Source organism: Myodes glareolus, chromosome 13 (genome assembly GCF_982192425.1).
Source record: "Myodes glareolus chromosome 13, mMyoGla1.1, whole genome shotgun sequence".
NCBI lineage: Eukaryota > Metazoa > Chordata > Mammalia > Rodentia > Cricetidae > Myodes > Myodes glareolus.
The window spans coordinates 37746493-37762172 of record NC_142038.1 but is presented as its reverse complement, the minus strand read 5'-3'; the positions used below and the strand labels follow the sequence as shown (position 1 = coordinate 37762172).

General features: G+C 34.3%; 1 protein-coding gene across 4 annotated transcripts in view; it reads left to right on the top strand.

Moving 5' to 3' along the window:
- Dmxl1 (Dmx like 1) overlaps window positions 1–15031 on the top strand; it is a 137999-nt gene extending 122968 nt beyond the window's left edge. For all 4 annotated transcript variants that reach the window (XM_048419177.3, XM_048419176.3, XM_048419178.3 and 1 more), the window contains 6 exons: window positions 1520–1647; window positions 5837–5929; window positions 7254–7345; window positions 8359–8411; window positions 10147–10364; window positions 12946–15031. In XM_048419177.3, the coding sequence (XP_048275134.3) occupies window positions 1520–1647; window positions 5837–5929; window positions 7254–7345; window positions 8359–8411; window positions 10147–10364; window positions 12946–13170 (809 nt within the window). In that variant the 3' untranslated portion in view covers window positions 13171–15031. The remainder of the gene's footprint in view (window positions 1–1519; window positions 1648–5836; window positions 5930–7253; window positions 7346–8358; window positions 8412–10146; window positions 10365–12945) is intronic.
- Window positions 15032–15680: the final 649 nt, after the last annotated feature.

Sequence of the window (15680 nt, the reverse complement as noted above, 5' to 3'; positions counted from 1 at the left end):
CCTTCTGACGCAGAACCTTCAGAAGGCTCTCTGAACATTCACCAGGAAGTTCATGAAATCAGCCTATAGGTGGTTTAAGGCTTTACCAAGATATTCATTAGCTTCTCAATGCTATCGTCAAATAAATAGTTGAGAGAACCAGCTGAGAGGAGAGGAATCATTTATTTTGGCTCATTATTTCAGAGCCTTAAGTCCTTTGTCACTTGAACAGAAATCTGGGTAGTGGAAGCCAGCCAAGAACCACAGAAATAGGATATGCTGTCATTTTGAGCTGGTTTTCTATTCTGTCTGGTTCTCCAGCCCATGAAATGTCACGTCCCATATTTGTGGTACATCTTTCCTCCCTCACTTAATACTCTCTAAAAATATTCTCACAAGCACACTCACAGATGTGGCTCACTGATCTCCTAAGTGAATCTAAACTCAGGCAGTAAAGATTAACTGTCACACTAAGGTAGCAGGAGAAAATTTAAAGGTGTTTGCGGAAGCAAGACAGAAAGAAATTTGATTCATTAAAGTGGTAAATTATTATTAGAGCTGAAACTTTGGTTTTTATCTTAATGTTTATAGTGAGTTGTGGTTAGATTTGTTCATACACCAGAGCCATTATAGCTTAGAGGTTTCCCAACTAGTGTTTTTAGCACTCTAGATAATATTGGGAAAACTTAAACAGTTTTTAAGCAGCTAACCTTGTTGTTAACTAAGATCATGGGAGGAAAAGAAAAGAGTTAACATCCCCTCAACGAGTCTCAAGCCCTTATGCTGCTGCCTTCACACCCCTGCCTAGTACACGGCAAAATATTCTAAAACAGCCTAAATTCATTGCTATTACATATTTGGTAAAGGATTAGTAAAACTCAACTAATAGCATAATTAGCAACTTACTGGGCATTTTATCCATACTGATTTTCATTATCCCTATTCTACACTAATTTTGACAGTTATAATTAATATAATTTGGGTGCCATTTGTTATATTTCTGAGTGCTGTATATAAATGATCTCATTTATTCTCAAAAATAGTGACTTATTTATTCCATAGTATAATTAGTATTATCAGACATTAGCATTATATTTGAGATAATAAATCAATCAAAATAATTTAGAAATTAAATTTTCCCCTTTACTATTTAAATCTGACCTTTTCTTAGAAAAATGCATAATTTTAATATTAATAGTATGGCTGATAAAGGTTGATTCTTTAATAATCTCAATAATTTATTAAATGTTTATTATAAATTTATTTTAGACTCTTAAGACATTAAGATAATTTTGAGAAGAATCAATTTATAGTGATCTGATATAAATGTGTCTACTGTTTTGTTTGAAAACATTCTCAGTCAAATGAAAGTACATCATATGACTTTTCTTATATAAAATAAAACTTCAAAGTAAATTTATATAAATGGACTGATTTATATCCTAGGTACTTCTTTGATGAATAATTCAATATTGGGTTAAGAAACAAATTTCAAAACTTTTTAAAATAAATATTTAATTTTTGTCATCTTATAATGCAGATCTGACAGGTGCTCAAGATGGGAGTGTCAGAATGTTTGAATGGGGCCATGCTCAGCAAATAACCTGTTTTCGATCTGGTGGCAATCCAAGAATTACAAGAATGAGATTTAACTATCAGGGAAATAAGGTACTATTGAGAATTACTTTTCTTTTAAAAAGCTTGATGGTGTTTAAATTTACTAGCTTGAGGGTTTGAAGAGAATATTTAAAGTACTACTTCATAAGAATTCTTTTAACTCTTCTCAAAGAACATTTACGTGTACGTGATTCTTCCTGTAGGTTTGTGGTGCACATATATCAGTACTAAAATTAAGTTAAATGTTCCCTAAATGTTCCCTAAATGTTCTTACTTATGTTTCTTTGATTAGTGAAATTCATTTCTTTAGTTCCTGGAATCTACTCAGAGTATGATTCAGCACCAAACAGCAAGTACAGTTTGTGGTGTGTTAGATCTCCTTAACCCATCTGCATTATGATTTTTATGCAGTTTAACACTGAGTAACATTGCTCTAGAATGGCAGGTCAGCAAACTGAATTAGTTACCCACACAGCTTTTATAGAACTTTTTTGGAATCAGAATTCTATTGTTCATTATATTTTCTTTAAGTATTTTCTTTTTTCTTTTTATTTTTCCATTCAAAAATTTCCACTTCCTCCCCTCCTCCCATTCTCTTCCTGCTCCCCTACTCTTCCTCCTCCCTCCCCCTCCTCCTTAAGAGAGGGCCGGGTACCCTGCCCTGTGGGAAGTCCAAGGCCCTCCCCGCTCCATCCAGGCCTAGGAAGGTGTGCATCCAAATAGACTAGGGTCCCAAAAAGCCAGTACATGCAGTAGAAACAAGTCCCAGTGCCATTATCAATGGCTTCTCAGTCAGCCTCCATTGTCAGCCACATTCAGAGAATCTGGTTTGATCACATGCTCGTTCAGACCCGGTCCAGCTGGATTTGGTGAGCTCCCTCCCATTAGATCAGGCACACTGTCTCAGTGGGTGGACCAACCCCTCGCGGTCCTGACTTTCTTGCTCAACTTCTCCCTCCTTCTGCTCTTCAACTGGACCTTGGGAGCTCAGTCCAGTGCTCTGATGTGGGTCTCTGTCTTTATCTCCATCCATCACTGGATGAAGGTTCTATGGTGATATTCGAGATATTCATCAAGGGACAAGGCCAGTTCCGGCACCCTCTCCTCTGCTGCCCAGAGACTTAGCTGGGGACATCCCCGTGGACACCTGGAATCCCCTCTAGAGCCAAGTCTCTTGCCAACCCTAAAATGGGCTCCCTTAATGTAGATATCTTCTTCCCTGCTCCTATATCCGCCCTTCCTCCATCTCATCTAGCAGAGTTAAGGAGGCAAAGACTTTATGGTGGGCAAACCTTTAATTACAAGATATTTAAGAAAAAAATGATACTAGGAGGTGTACTGTGAGAGTGTTTCTCTTAGAAATGTCAGGAAAGCTACACCCATGACAGCTAAGCAACATGGTACCTTAAACATTGACAACACCAATAGACATACTAATGAGGAAGCAGAAAAGTTCCTGGGGCCCCTAGACAAAGAACTATAGGCAACTAATGACTACTGAGAGTAGGAAAATTTCTCTCTCCCAGGGACAAGCCTTGTAGTTGGTTATCCACGACCAAATGGTCAGCTCTAAAATCATATATACACAGCAACATTAAACAGATTCATCAAGTTGCATTTATATATTTATGCATGTATATATGTAACAATAATATGGGGCTGGAGAGATGGCTCAGTGGTTAAGAGCACATACTGTTCTTGTAGAAGACCCAAGATATTTTTAAAGAAATTTGCTAAACCACCTCTAGACCATCTCTTTATTGTCTGTTACTTCTCACATTGCTGCTTACTTCAAATTGCTTTTCTGAAGCATATTTTTATAGGCATTAACAGGCAGATTACCCTATTGTTTTGTCTTCTGGATCATGTTTCACTAAAAGTTTACACAATCTTAGATAATAGTATCTCTTGCCTTTTCTTTCCCCTGAGTTTCAGTTATGGTGCTTACAAAGTGCAGATTTCAAACATTTTCAGATTATAAGTGCTTGATTAGTGTAGTAAGTGCAAATATTAAAAGAAATACTGTTGTAGGAGACCACTTGTTTGTTACTGGCTGCTCAGCCCTGAAATAGCCACACAGAAACTGTATTAATTAAATCACTGCTTGGTCCATTAGCTCTAGCTTCTTATTGGCTAACTCTTACATATTTAAACTATTTCTATTGATCTGTGTATCACCACAAGGCTGTGGCTTACCGGGTAGTAAAGTTCTGGTGTCTGTCTCTGGCAGGGCTACATGGCTTCTCTCTGACTCCGCCTCCTTTCTCCCAGCATTCAGTTTAGTTTTCCCTGCCTAACTATTCTATCAGGTCAAACCAGTTTCTTTATTAATTAACCAACCGTATTCACAGCATACAGAGTGAAATTGCACATCAAAATACCTTCAAAATCTGACACTTTTCTGGTATGAACATTTGCAATAAGAATATTCAACTTGGGCTGTCAGTTGTATTACCTTTCAGTGTTTATTATGTTTTCCATTTCATTGGCAATGTACTGTTGCTTCTAGTCTATGCATGTCAGTCTATAGTTCCTTTGATATATCATCTTCCCAAAATAAAGTGATAATTACGAACAACATAATTAAATACCTACAGAATAAGTATTATCTTTTTTGTTTGTTTTTGAGAAACCCTTCAAGGTACCTCTTACCAGATTTATCAGTATAATACTCAAACCTTTCTGCAATTTGATATCATAGTCTAACTTATTTTTCAACATTAACACTGCTACAGTCCGTCATATAGTCTGTTTTAAAGTACAACAAGCTTTGGTTCTTTGCCTACCAAGTGTTTTGATAAACCCCTTAGCTTCGTGTTCCTACTTTACCCATGATGTAACCAAATAGCACAACACCAAAACATGTTTTCTTCTTTATTTAGGAAGCATTCTGGGTACGTGGTAGAGAAGACTCAATCTGTCCCAATTATGGTGATTGGTTTGATTGGGAATTGCAGATAGAATCTCAGCAAAACTAAAATAAGACTAATAAGTGCTATGAGGAACTCTTAAGAGATTCAGAAATAAAAGTAATAAAACAGGCTAGTATGACATAGCATAGAAGAACAGGAAATAGTTTTCATAAATTAAAAACTTAATTCTCAAAACTGGATCAGTGAACATAAGTAGTTTAAAAATCAAGTGTGAATGTATGTTTAGGAAGTACCAACTAAGAAAATATCTCCTAGAAAGTACCTCAGCAAAATCAAAACAGTAGGGGCAAGCAGCATTTGAAGGATTAAATTCTTTAATGTGATTAAATTTCTTTAATGTGAAGAATTTTATAGTCAAAATAGACTGCCTAAGATATATTGATAAATGTACATGCACATATCGTGACTATTTTGTTTTGTTTTTGCTTCAATATAAAGAAAGAATCCTATAAATGTGAAAGGAATGGGTTGTAAATGTTTGCTTGAATTATTAATGCACCTTACTCAACAGTTCCAATTAAAAGGACAAAATTGTAATTAGTAGAAATATTTCCATAGAATTCTGCTAGATAATGAATGAGAAAGAAGTTGGTGTCCAGCCAGACTATATTTCAAATTTGGTGGCTCATTAACACTATTTGAGTTTATAGTCCATGTTTATTCCAGCTGAAGAACAAACCTAGCTCTTCTCCAGAAAACATAAAACTAGTAAAGAGGATTGAATAGTGGGGAAAGTATCTATAGCAAATATAAAAGCCGTAGGCTAATATACTTAATAATAGCTCTATCAGAATTCTCAGAAAATTTTAGAGAAGTAAATAAGCGATATGAAGTTTACCAAAATCTCTAATACGTTCAGTAATCATCACTGAAAATTGAAAAAATGACTATTAAAACTTGGTAAATATTTTAAATTTTGATAGTACTTAGTGTTTACTAATTAGTGTAAGAATAAATGAGTAGTGAGTTCAAATTATTTTCTTTAAAATTTCGTTTTGCCTTCATCTTTCAACTTCTTTACATTTTTTGAACTTTATTTTATGGGAGGAAGCCGAGCACATATCATGACTCTCATGTGGCAGCCTAAGTATAACTAACCAAGTGTCTGATGTTTGCGTCTTTCTACACTGGAAGTTTTCTTAAAGTGATACACCTAAATATAGCTCAAAACTAGATTGAAGCTTAAGTGAAATTAAAAGATAACAGTTGACCAATCCGATGTTAAACATAGAGATAATGTGTCTCACTGGGTATAAGGAGTAAATGTGTGCTTTTTATTTACATTAATCATTTAACTTTTTTTAAAGTTTGGAATTGTTGATGCTGATGGATATTTAAGTTTGTACCAAACAAACTGGAAATGTTGTCCAATTACTGGGAGCATGCCTAAGCCATATCTGGTAAGTTAAATATTCCTTACATATATATAAACATGGATTTTATGTTTAAAAGTCAAAGCTGTGCTTGAGCAAGTAATATTACAATTAATAAATAAAATATGTCTAGTCTTATCTACTCAGTCACATATTACAACAGACTACTCCTTTTGTGTGTAAAAATGACTGAGTGAAGTTGAGGAAGTTATCATGCCCAGCACCGTTTCTCTAGAGACCCATGTATAGTACTGGAACTTATCCATCCTCACCAAGCCGCAGATGACTGTCAGATCAACGGAATATCAGATTGTTTTCCTGTACTTAGCTCTTACTAATGAGCAAAGTGGAAAGGGCATCCTATTGCTGATCCTGTTGTTTTCATCTGTTTAAGTCTGTGCAGAATTCATAAAAATTTGCCTTCAGAGAATAAAAATATTTCATTGACTTTCTTTACAGAACTAAACATAAGCAATACATAGAAAAAGATTAAGGTTGTAGATTATAATTCTGGTAATTCACCTGAAGTTAAATGTTTGAGTTCAGTATTGATCTAAATAAACACAAGGGAGCATTGCTAGGACTTCTTGAAAAGGACTTAGTTTGTTCATTGCCTCATAGTTTTATTAGACTACAGTGTGAACTGTGCAAGTTGAGCTTTTGTAATTTTTTTTTATTAAATTATAAAAGTTTCCATTTCAGCCCCTCCTCCCAACACCCTCCCACTCCCCCCACTCCCTCTCCTCCTCCCTCTCCATCCCCTAGAGCAGCAAGTTGAGCTTTTGGAGAGATGACTGCTTTTCTTTTTTTAACTGGTGAAATGATCATAATAAGTTTTATTGAATTTTCAGAAGTTCTCTGAGCTTTCTTATTTTGTGACAGTAACTTTTTAGTACTTTTGAACAATTACTTTTATCTGAACAATTATTTAAAAGTTTGAATGTCTCTGAACAATTAATAATGTCAATTTAGCAAAGATATTTACATCTAACATAATCTTAAATCCTCGTTTCTGTCTTCTTGTAAGACAGTTTTGTTCTTGTTTTTTTCCCCACTACCTAGACCTAAGTAACTATTTGAAGTTTAACCTCTATGTTTTCTTCTTAAGGTGTTGGTTGAACAAAAGTGAAAAAGACTGTTCAGGAACTGTTTGTATTTTTTACAGAAAGAGATGGGGAGAATTATCATGAAAGTTATTGTATTCTCTAATCTTTTTAAAGTTCAGAAGATTAAAAGAATAGAAATTATTTTTTAAAGACATAAAGTGTGTGGTCACATTTTAGTTATGCATCTACTGGATTATGGAAATTTTACTAGCAACAGTAGCATTTATTGTTTATAACCATTCCAGGCTTGGCAGTGTCATAACAAAACAGCCAATGATTTTGTCTTCGTTAGTTCCTCCTCTCTGATAGCTACAGCTGGTCTTTCAACTGACAATAGGTAAGAGATGAAGCTGAAACAGAAATGTTGTGTATGGATAACTAAATTGTTTTGTTGTTGTGTATTTGTCTCAGTAATTATGCCCCAAGAATTTTTATCATAAAGATTTCTTATTTAAATCATTCTTAGTGACATAAAGCTAGGAATAGTCTAATACCATTTACAGAAAAATCCATTCTTTCTTATTTTTAATATTCTCATATTGAGACTTTAGGAGAAAGGATTTGGTTGTTTGTAAAATTAACATTTCTTTGTATTTTCTATATATTCAGAAAACTTGAAGCTAAAAAAGGTACAGTTAATTTTTGGCCATATTATTTAGTTAACTTGATTAGTCTTCATCATGGCCTTACTAGGTAGCTATTATCATTTTCACAACAAGAAAATAGGAAACTCATCCGATCTCTGAGTTTGCGGCCACCCTGGTCTACAGAGCAAGTTCCAGGACAGGCTCCAAAGCTATACAGAGAAACCCTGTCTCAAAAAACCAGAAAAGAAAAAAGAAAATAGGAAACTCAGAACAACTTTATAGTTCGTAAGAACATCTCTGTCTTCTCCCTCCATATACTCATGAAGTCCATCCAGACACACAGAGTTTGCTGAGCTTCTGAAACACTGCACTGAAAACTAGTTCCAGGGCTGTAGACTCTGGCTGTGTTCAGTAGATTTCATGCGTGTATATGCTCACACCTAATAACTAACATCGTCTATGACTTGTGTGTTAGGTAGCATACGAACAATTTCTATAGTCAGCCTTCAGTTACTTTTATTTATAGGTATGTGCTAATCAAAATTTAACTCAGTTTTGTAAGTTAACAGCTTTTAAATTGAGTGTGAGAACTAGTTATCTAATATGTGTGTGTGTGTGTGTGTGTGTGTGTGTGTGTGTGTGTGTGTGTATGTAAAAACCTTCTTTTGAACCAAGTTCAAATGTTATGTTTAATATTTGGCTTTTTTTTATTCTGTTAATTTTTGTGTCAGTTAAAAAGAAATACCTCTTTTTTCCCTTCCAGAAACATATGTCTGTGGGATACTCTAGTTGCACCTGCCAATAGTTTAGTCCATGGTAAGTTTTGAAGACAAATTATCACATCTTGGACTGGGGATATAGTTCATTTGGAGAGTGCTTGTCTACCATACGCGTACTCCTAGGTGTGACCCTCAGCACCTAGAGCTAATATGGTGAATACATCAAGGTGTCAGGTCTCTACACTAGAGCCAATTGATCTTCTCATAATAACACCTGAAATAACTACTGAGGCATTTGTCAAACAAAATACACACAGGACATATATGTAGAAGGGGACAAATATAATTTAAAAACTCGAAGATCTAAATTAATATAGAAAATGACTCACATTTAGAGCTTTGAAGACTTAATTTTGTTCAAAATGCCAGTTCCTCGCAACTTTATAGGTTTAACACAATTCTAGTAAAATACAGTCAAACTTTTATTCATATCAGTAAACAGATTCTAAAGTGTATATGAAAATAACAAATAACCAACAAAATACTGAAGAAAAACATTCAGCAGACTCACCCTACATAATCAGAAATTAGTGTAACACTGCAATAATTAAACATCATAACAGTGGCTTTTAAAAAGTTACCAAGAGTATTGGAGAGACTAGAGAGCCTCATAGGTGACTTTATATATCATAGACTTTAGCAGATAGATGTACAAAAGAATTCAATGGAGAAAAATAAGGCTTTTTTAAATAAAGCACTAAAACAATTGAATAGTGACATAGAACAACAACCAAAAATACCTTTGACAAAGATTTCACTTTTCACAAAATTTAACTCAGCATGGGTTGTAAAGCTTCATGTAAAGTGCAGACTTCTAGAAGAAAACGGGAAAAAAATCTACGTGGCTTGGGTTTGGTGATGAATTCTTACATATAATACTAAAAAAAAGTTTTTAAAACAAAATGATGATGTTTCCAAGGACTTTTAAACAATCCCATTCTCACTATTGAAATGGCAAGTAAACATATAAAAGGATAATCAAGATAAAGTAATCAGGAAATGCACATTCAGTGTGCTGCAAGCTATTATACCAACATAGCCAAAATTAAAGACTCAATGTGTTGGTTAGGGTGTACAGAAACTGCAACTGCTGACAGAAGCGGAAAATGCTACAACCACTTTGGAAACAACTTAGGGTTTTTTTAAGATTATTTTTTTATGTATATGATTATTAGTGCAGTATCTGCATGTATGCCTTTATGCCAGGAGAGGGCATTAGATCCCACTAGAGATGGTTGTGAGCCATCATGTAGTTTCTGGGAATTGAACCTCTGGAAGAGCAGCTAGTGCTCCTTAACCACTGAACCATCTCTCCAGCCCGAAAAAACTTAGTTTTAATAACGTTAAACATGGACTGAGCGTGATCCATCTCTATGTACTGTTTTCAATATATGAAAGCTACAAAAAGGCTTATACAAGAATGTTCTTAGCAGTTTTATTTATAATATTTATAAGTGATTATAGATTATTACACTTAGTAATAGATGCTGGTATTGAGTCCAGTTCAACTTGAATTTCCTTTCCTTAAGTTCTGATCACAAAACTGTAGGTGATTTGCTGGAACAATACTATGGCTACCCATATTTCCTTTTCTCCAGGGCCATTTTTCCTTGTCTTATGCCTAGTATCTCATTATTTCTTATATTGCATTTAGTTTTTAAATTGCCTTATTTGGGACAGCAATCTTTATTTATTCATTCAATACATTCAGTCTTGACCACCTTGTAGTCTTTTATTACTAAGTGGTTTTAATCTTTTTTTTTAACCTTCAGCTTTTACCTGCCATGATAGTGGAGCCACAGTTTTAGCATATGCTCCCAAACATCAGCTGCTAATATCAGGTGGCAGAAAAGGTTTCACATGTGTATTCGACCTTCGACAACGGCAACAGAGGCAGCTTTTTCAGAGCCATGATTCCCCTGTTAAAGCCATTGCTATTGATCCAACTGAAGAATACTTTGTTACAGGATCTGCAGAAGGCAATATAAAGGTAAAAACATAGTATCAATAATATGAACAAAATTTACAAACTTAGGCCTTTATTATAGTACTAATCTACTTAAATACTAGTCACATTATATTAGTTCTGTTATAGTCAGCAGTGCTAATTAACTATTTAATAAACCCTTTGATGAATAGAATTATTTTTAACTTGAAGTTTTACCTTTTCACTTGTTTTAAAAGATGCTTAATTAATGCTTAAGCAAATTTTCTGTGGATCTAAGTATATTTCAAAGATTACAATTGGCTTTGACTCTTCTCTTGGTGATATATTTACTAAATTAAATTTCTAGGTTAACTATAACCTACATTGCTCGTCTTTTTTCATATGTAATAATAATATTCAACAACTCAGATTCCATAATTCTGGTTCAAGAATGTACCTAGATAAGCCCTGTTCATAGATAATCAAAATCTATTGTACTTAGATTTTAAAGTTGTTTAAAGCATTAAGAAGCTTATTTTAAATTGGTGAACAACTTATTGAAATGTATATTGCAAGATTTCACCTCAAAAATACTCAGCTGTGAAGTTCTATGTTAAGAAATACCTGTTGATTTTGAGGAAGATTCTGTGGGCCCGTTGCAAAGAGGTATGCCAGTTTCAATTGGTCTTCAGGGTGTTGAATGGTCAGCAAGCCTAGATTTGAAGGACCTGATGTTTAGAATCCATTACATGAGTGTGAGCATATTTAGTGCTAAATAAGATGAACTTCTCTTAGAACTGATAGGTTGCTTTCTTCCCCCTTAACTGCTTCCCCCCCCCCAAAAAAAACCTAAAAACCCAGAACTGCCGAATTTGGAAATATTTTTGTTATTTGTGCTTAATGGATGTTTTGTCTGCCCATATGCCAGTGCACCACATAACTTGTTTGTTGCTCCCATCAGAGAGTGTTGAGTCTCCTGGAACTGGAGTGAACCATCATATGGGTGCTAGAAATCAAACCCATGTTTTCTGGAGGAGCAGCCAGTGCTTTTAACCAATGAGTCATCTCCTCAGCCCCAAAGTACTCTTTTTTAAAAAATAATATATCCCAGCAGAATTATTTTTCTCTGATTTGGAACCACTTTTTTATTTCAACCTGTGACTGCTGGTAAAGGTTGCCATTGTTTCAGGAAAGAACAAATTTAGACCTCCGTCTGTTGCTTCCAGATTCTTAGCACCTCCAGAGAAAGAATAAGAGACAAGACAAAGCACAGAACTGAGAAGTTTTGTAATAAAGTAGAAGTATACCCTCAAGAAATAGTGTCACATGACTAGGATTCTGGGTAATTTCAATAATGAGCAGAACTAATGGAGGAAAGGATTGTTCAGGAGGTGATCCTACAGGAAAACCCAGGAATGGGTCTGGATTTTCCCAGAATAGGGTTTTCTCCCCCTTTTCTGTACTTAATGAGGTTTTTTGGATGTGTTGTGACATCCGATACATGGTGGAAGCAGGCCATTTTGCCCACTGTTGGTCTGGAAATCTCATTGTAGCAAAGCAGAGTTAACTGTCGTCTGGGTTGGCCATGTTGGTCCCAGCTAATGGAGTAGTCTTGCTGTAACACAGCTAGTGAGCCCCATTATCTTCTTTTTCCCTGTGCCTGCATGGTGTACCTCAGACAGACTTTGGAGTAGGACAGACTTTGATTTAGGTCACCTACTTTTAGATTCTACTCTGGTTCTGCAGTTTATATTTTAAGATATTTGAAAAACATATAGTCTGGGCTGGAGAGATGGCCCAGTGATCAAAAGCACAGGTTGCTCTTACAGAGGATCCATGTTTCTAAGCACCCACTTGTAGCTCTCAACCCCTTGTAACTTCTGGCCCCCTAGGCATCAAGCACACATCTATTTCACATACACATGCAGTAAGTCACCCATATACATCAAATAAGGATAAAATTTTAAAGGTATGATATGTTTTAAGATGCATAATCTAATAAATTCATGTAAAGGTAGTATGGATTGGTGAGTTTTTTAAGATGTTTTCCTAAGAGATATAAAAAGTTAAAAAGTAAGTTGATATCTCCAAACCAGAAAACATATATCCTGAAAGCCTTTCCACACAAGTCTTTAATAAGAGAAGCCATTTGGTATTTGATTTAAAACAGACACATTTGTCTTGATGGGGGCTTACAATAGAAACTTTTAGAATTTTAGTAATTGAGTTTGTCTAAGCTTTACCAGGGTAGAGAGCCCTAGATGTCAGTTTACTTTCATCCTTGCATCTTTTCTGATCTCTGAGTATTCAGTATTATAAAGAAGTAATACCCCATAGTAGCTACACAGCAAAACCTTTCTAGTCCCTGATGCAAGTTTCTGTTCTTTGTACTCAGGTTGTCTCATCTTCAATGCATTGCTAATAATTTGTGCCCTCACAGGGTGGACTTTGAATAATAATAAAAGCAGTTGATAATTGTATACAGCCTGTAGAGACTCAGGAAACTGTGATCATAGCATATACAAATAACTCTCCATCCTTGTAGAAATGTCTTACCTGCACAGGAAAGCAGGTTTACATTTTCTTTGGGATTCTTGAGTCAATCACCAGCCCCAGTTTTTGTTTTGTCCTTCATATCTTTCAGATTTGGAGTCTTTCTACCTTTAGTCTTCTCCATACTTTTATCAATGAACATGCTCGACAGTCTATTTTTAGAAATATTGGAACTGGAGTCATGCAAATTGAGACAGGACCTGCAAATCACATTTTCTCTTGTGGAGCTGATGGAACAATGAAAATGAGGATACTGCCGGATCAGTTTAGCCCTTTAAATGAGGTGTTAAAAAATGATGTAAAATTGATGCTGTAACACCCTCACACGAGGGTGTATGGTTTATTATCTGCTTTGTGAAAGTAGCCAACAGATGCATTACGTAGTAATCCCCTGTACCAAGGATAAGCTAATGCTTTCTGTTCTCATATTTATTTTATGGAGCTTTGCCCTTGATGCACTGATGCCTTAAAAGTTAACAAGTCAATCAGAGTTAGATCCTATTGCCTAACATAGAATGTTAGAATGTATAAGTAATGCTGTATTCATACTTATTTATAGAATATTTTAGTAAATATGTCATTGTGTTAAATGAACTTTGTTTTTTCGTTGTTACACACCCTTCTACAGACCCCACTGCACAAATTCTATTGACAGTAAACCCTTTAAGACAGGTGCCGAGAAAATACTCATCACTTATTGACCACACTCTTACTGCTTTATCACGCAGACATCATAATTCTTTTCTTATTAATAGTGAGAAGTTTATATATAGGCAAGATATCTCCATTCAAACTGCTATTGGGACTTACAGTGTAAAAGAGCCAAGGAGTTCATTAGTGTTTTCCTCGTTCCCTTCTATAGCCCCAGATGTGTGTATGTAAATTTATTTAATTGTATGTTTATATATATATGTGCATATGTGTATATATGTATATATATCTTACATATCTTACTTGATATTGTATATACACAAACAAATTACAAGTCTTTTCATGTGTTTTGTGCCATAACACCTACTGCCACAAGTATAAACCTTTCTTGTGATTTTTTTATATAAAGTTTTTTTTAATTATAACTTTAATTTTCAAGTCATTTTTAAGAAGAATTCCAAGATTACTATTTTAAAAGTGTTAAATAAGTCTTAGTAGGCAATAAAGATGTTATGTGGCACACAGGCATTTACATTTATGAATTTGTCATCGTCTTGATGATCAGATATTTTATTTAAAATTTCTTTCAGTTTTCTTTCTTCTTAGATGAATTTAGTCTCAAAATTCTGAAAATGTATAGCAGTGTTTTTAGAAACACTGTGAAAGCAGTCAAATTAAATAGTATTTACAAATGTACAGTGTCCCGCAGATCTACCATTGATAGGAAATAAACCTTATATTTTATTATTTTTGCCAAAATACATTATTTTATTATAAAATTTGACCAAAATATATAAATTTACAATGCTTATAACTATGCTAACCCTATTTCTGTCTGTCTCATGCTATATCTTTTCTGATTCAGAATTATAAAAACTTGATAAATACTTGATTTTTAGCCAATGAGACTGGCAGTAAGTAGATGGGGATAAGTTTTAAGGGATAATTGTATATTATTTAGCTTAAATTTATTTTTAGTTAGAACTGTAAATGACCATTTTTATGTAACGAAATATGGAAAACTATTAGGAATTAAAAAGTCAAAGCAAAGAAATGAAGGGCTGGTAAATGAATTTTGTAATATCCTCAGGATACTTTTATTATAAAAGTATATTGTTAAAGGTTTTGTAAATTGTATTTCATAATTTTAAATACAGTGAGCAAGTTACAGTGAGAACACTGTCATTATAGAGAGTTTATATGCACATAGTAACCTGTACCTGTAAATTGTGCAATAACAATACATGACTATTTTGCCATGGAGAAATCTGTGACAACATTGCAAACAATATTATTCTTTGATGTAGCTAAGTTATTTTTTAGTAATCTCTTCACAAATCAAGATTCAAAAGGCTTTAAACACTTTCCATCAGAAAGAAAATTTATCATGTGTATCAAAAACAAAAGACTTTGGGTATGAACTATTGAGCATTCTAATTGAGGGTTTATATGAATAACCACATATTATGTAAGCCCATATGTATTTACATCCAGAGTCATATTTTAAATAAACAATCATGTAGTGATTTTTTTCGCATGCTTTTATTTTAAGTATTTCTGCCAGTTTAGTTGATTTTACATTATGTGATATTTTTTAATTCAGAATTTCTATATTTGTGACAGTTGTAGAGAGAATTTAATTTCCTTAAATACCTTCTCATTCTTTTCTGCAATCTTTTTTATTTAATGGATAGTCATTAATGATGGTGACTTAGGTTTCTATTTCTGCAAAGAGACACCATGAACATCGCAACTCTTCCCAAGAAAGCATTTAATTGTGACTCGCTGACTGTTCAGAAGTTCAGTTCATTATCATCATGGTGGACATGGCAGTGTACAAACAAACGTGGTGCTGGAGAGATAGCTGCTATGTGTTGATGCAGGCAGCAGAAAGTAGACTGAGACTCACCCTGAGCAAAGCTTGAGCAAAAGAGACCTCAAAACCTGTTTCATGGTGACATACTTCCTCCAACAAGGCTACACCTACTTCAAGATGACCACACCTCCCAATAATGACACTCCTTTTGCCCCCCTCTTTTTTTAAAACAACTACAGATAGGAATAAAAATAATTGAAATAAGTAAAGATATATACACATACAGTTAAATTTTCATTATTCATTCAAATGTAATGAACATATCAAATACACTTAAATGCTATGTTTCTGAGAATGAC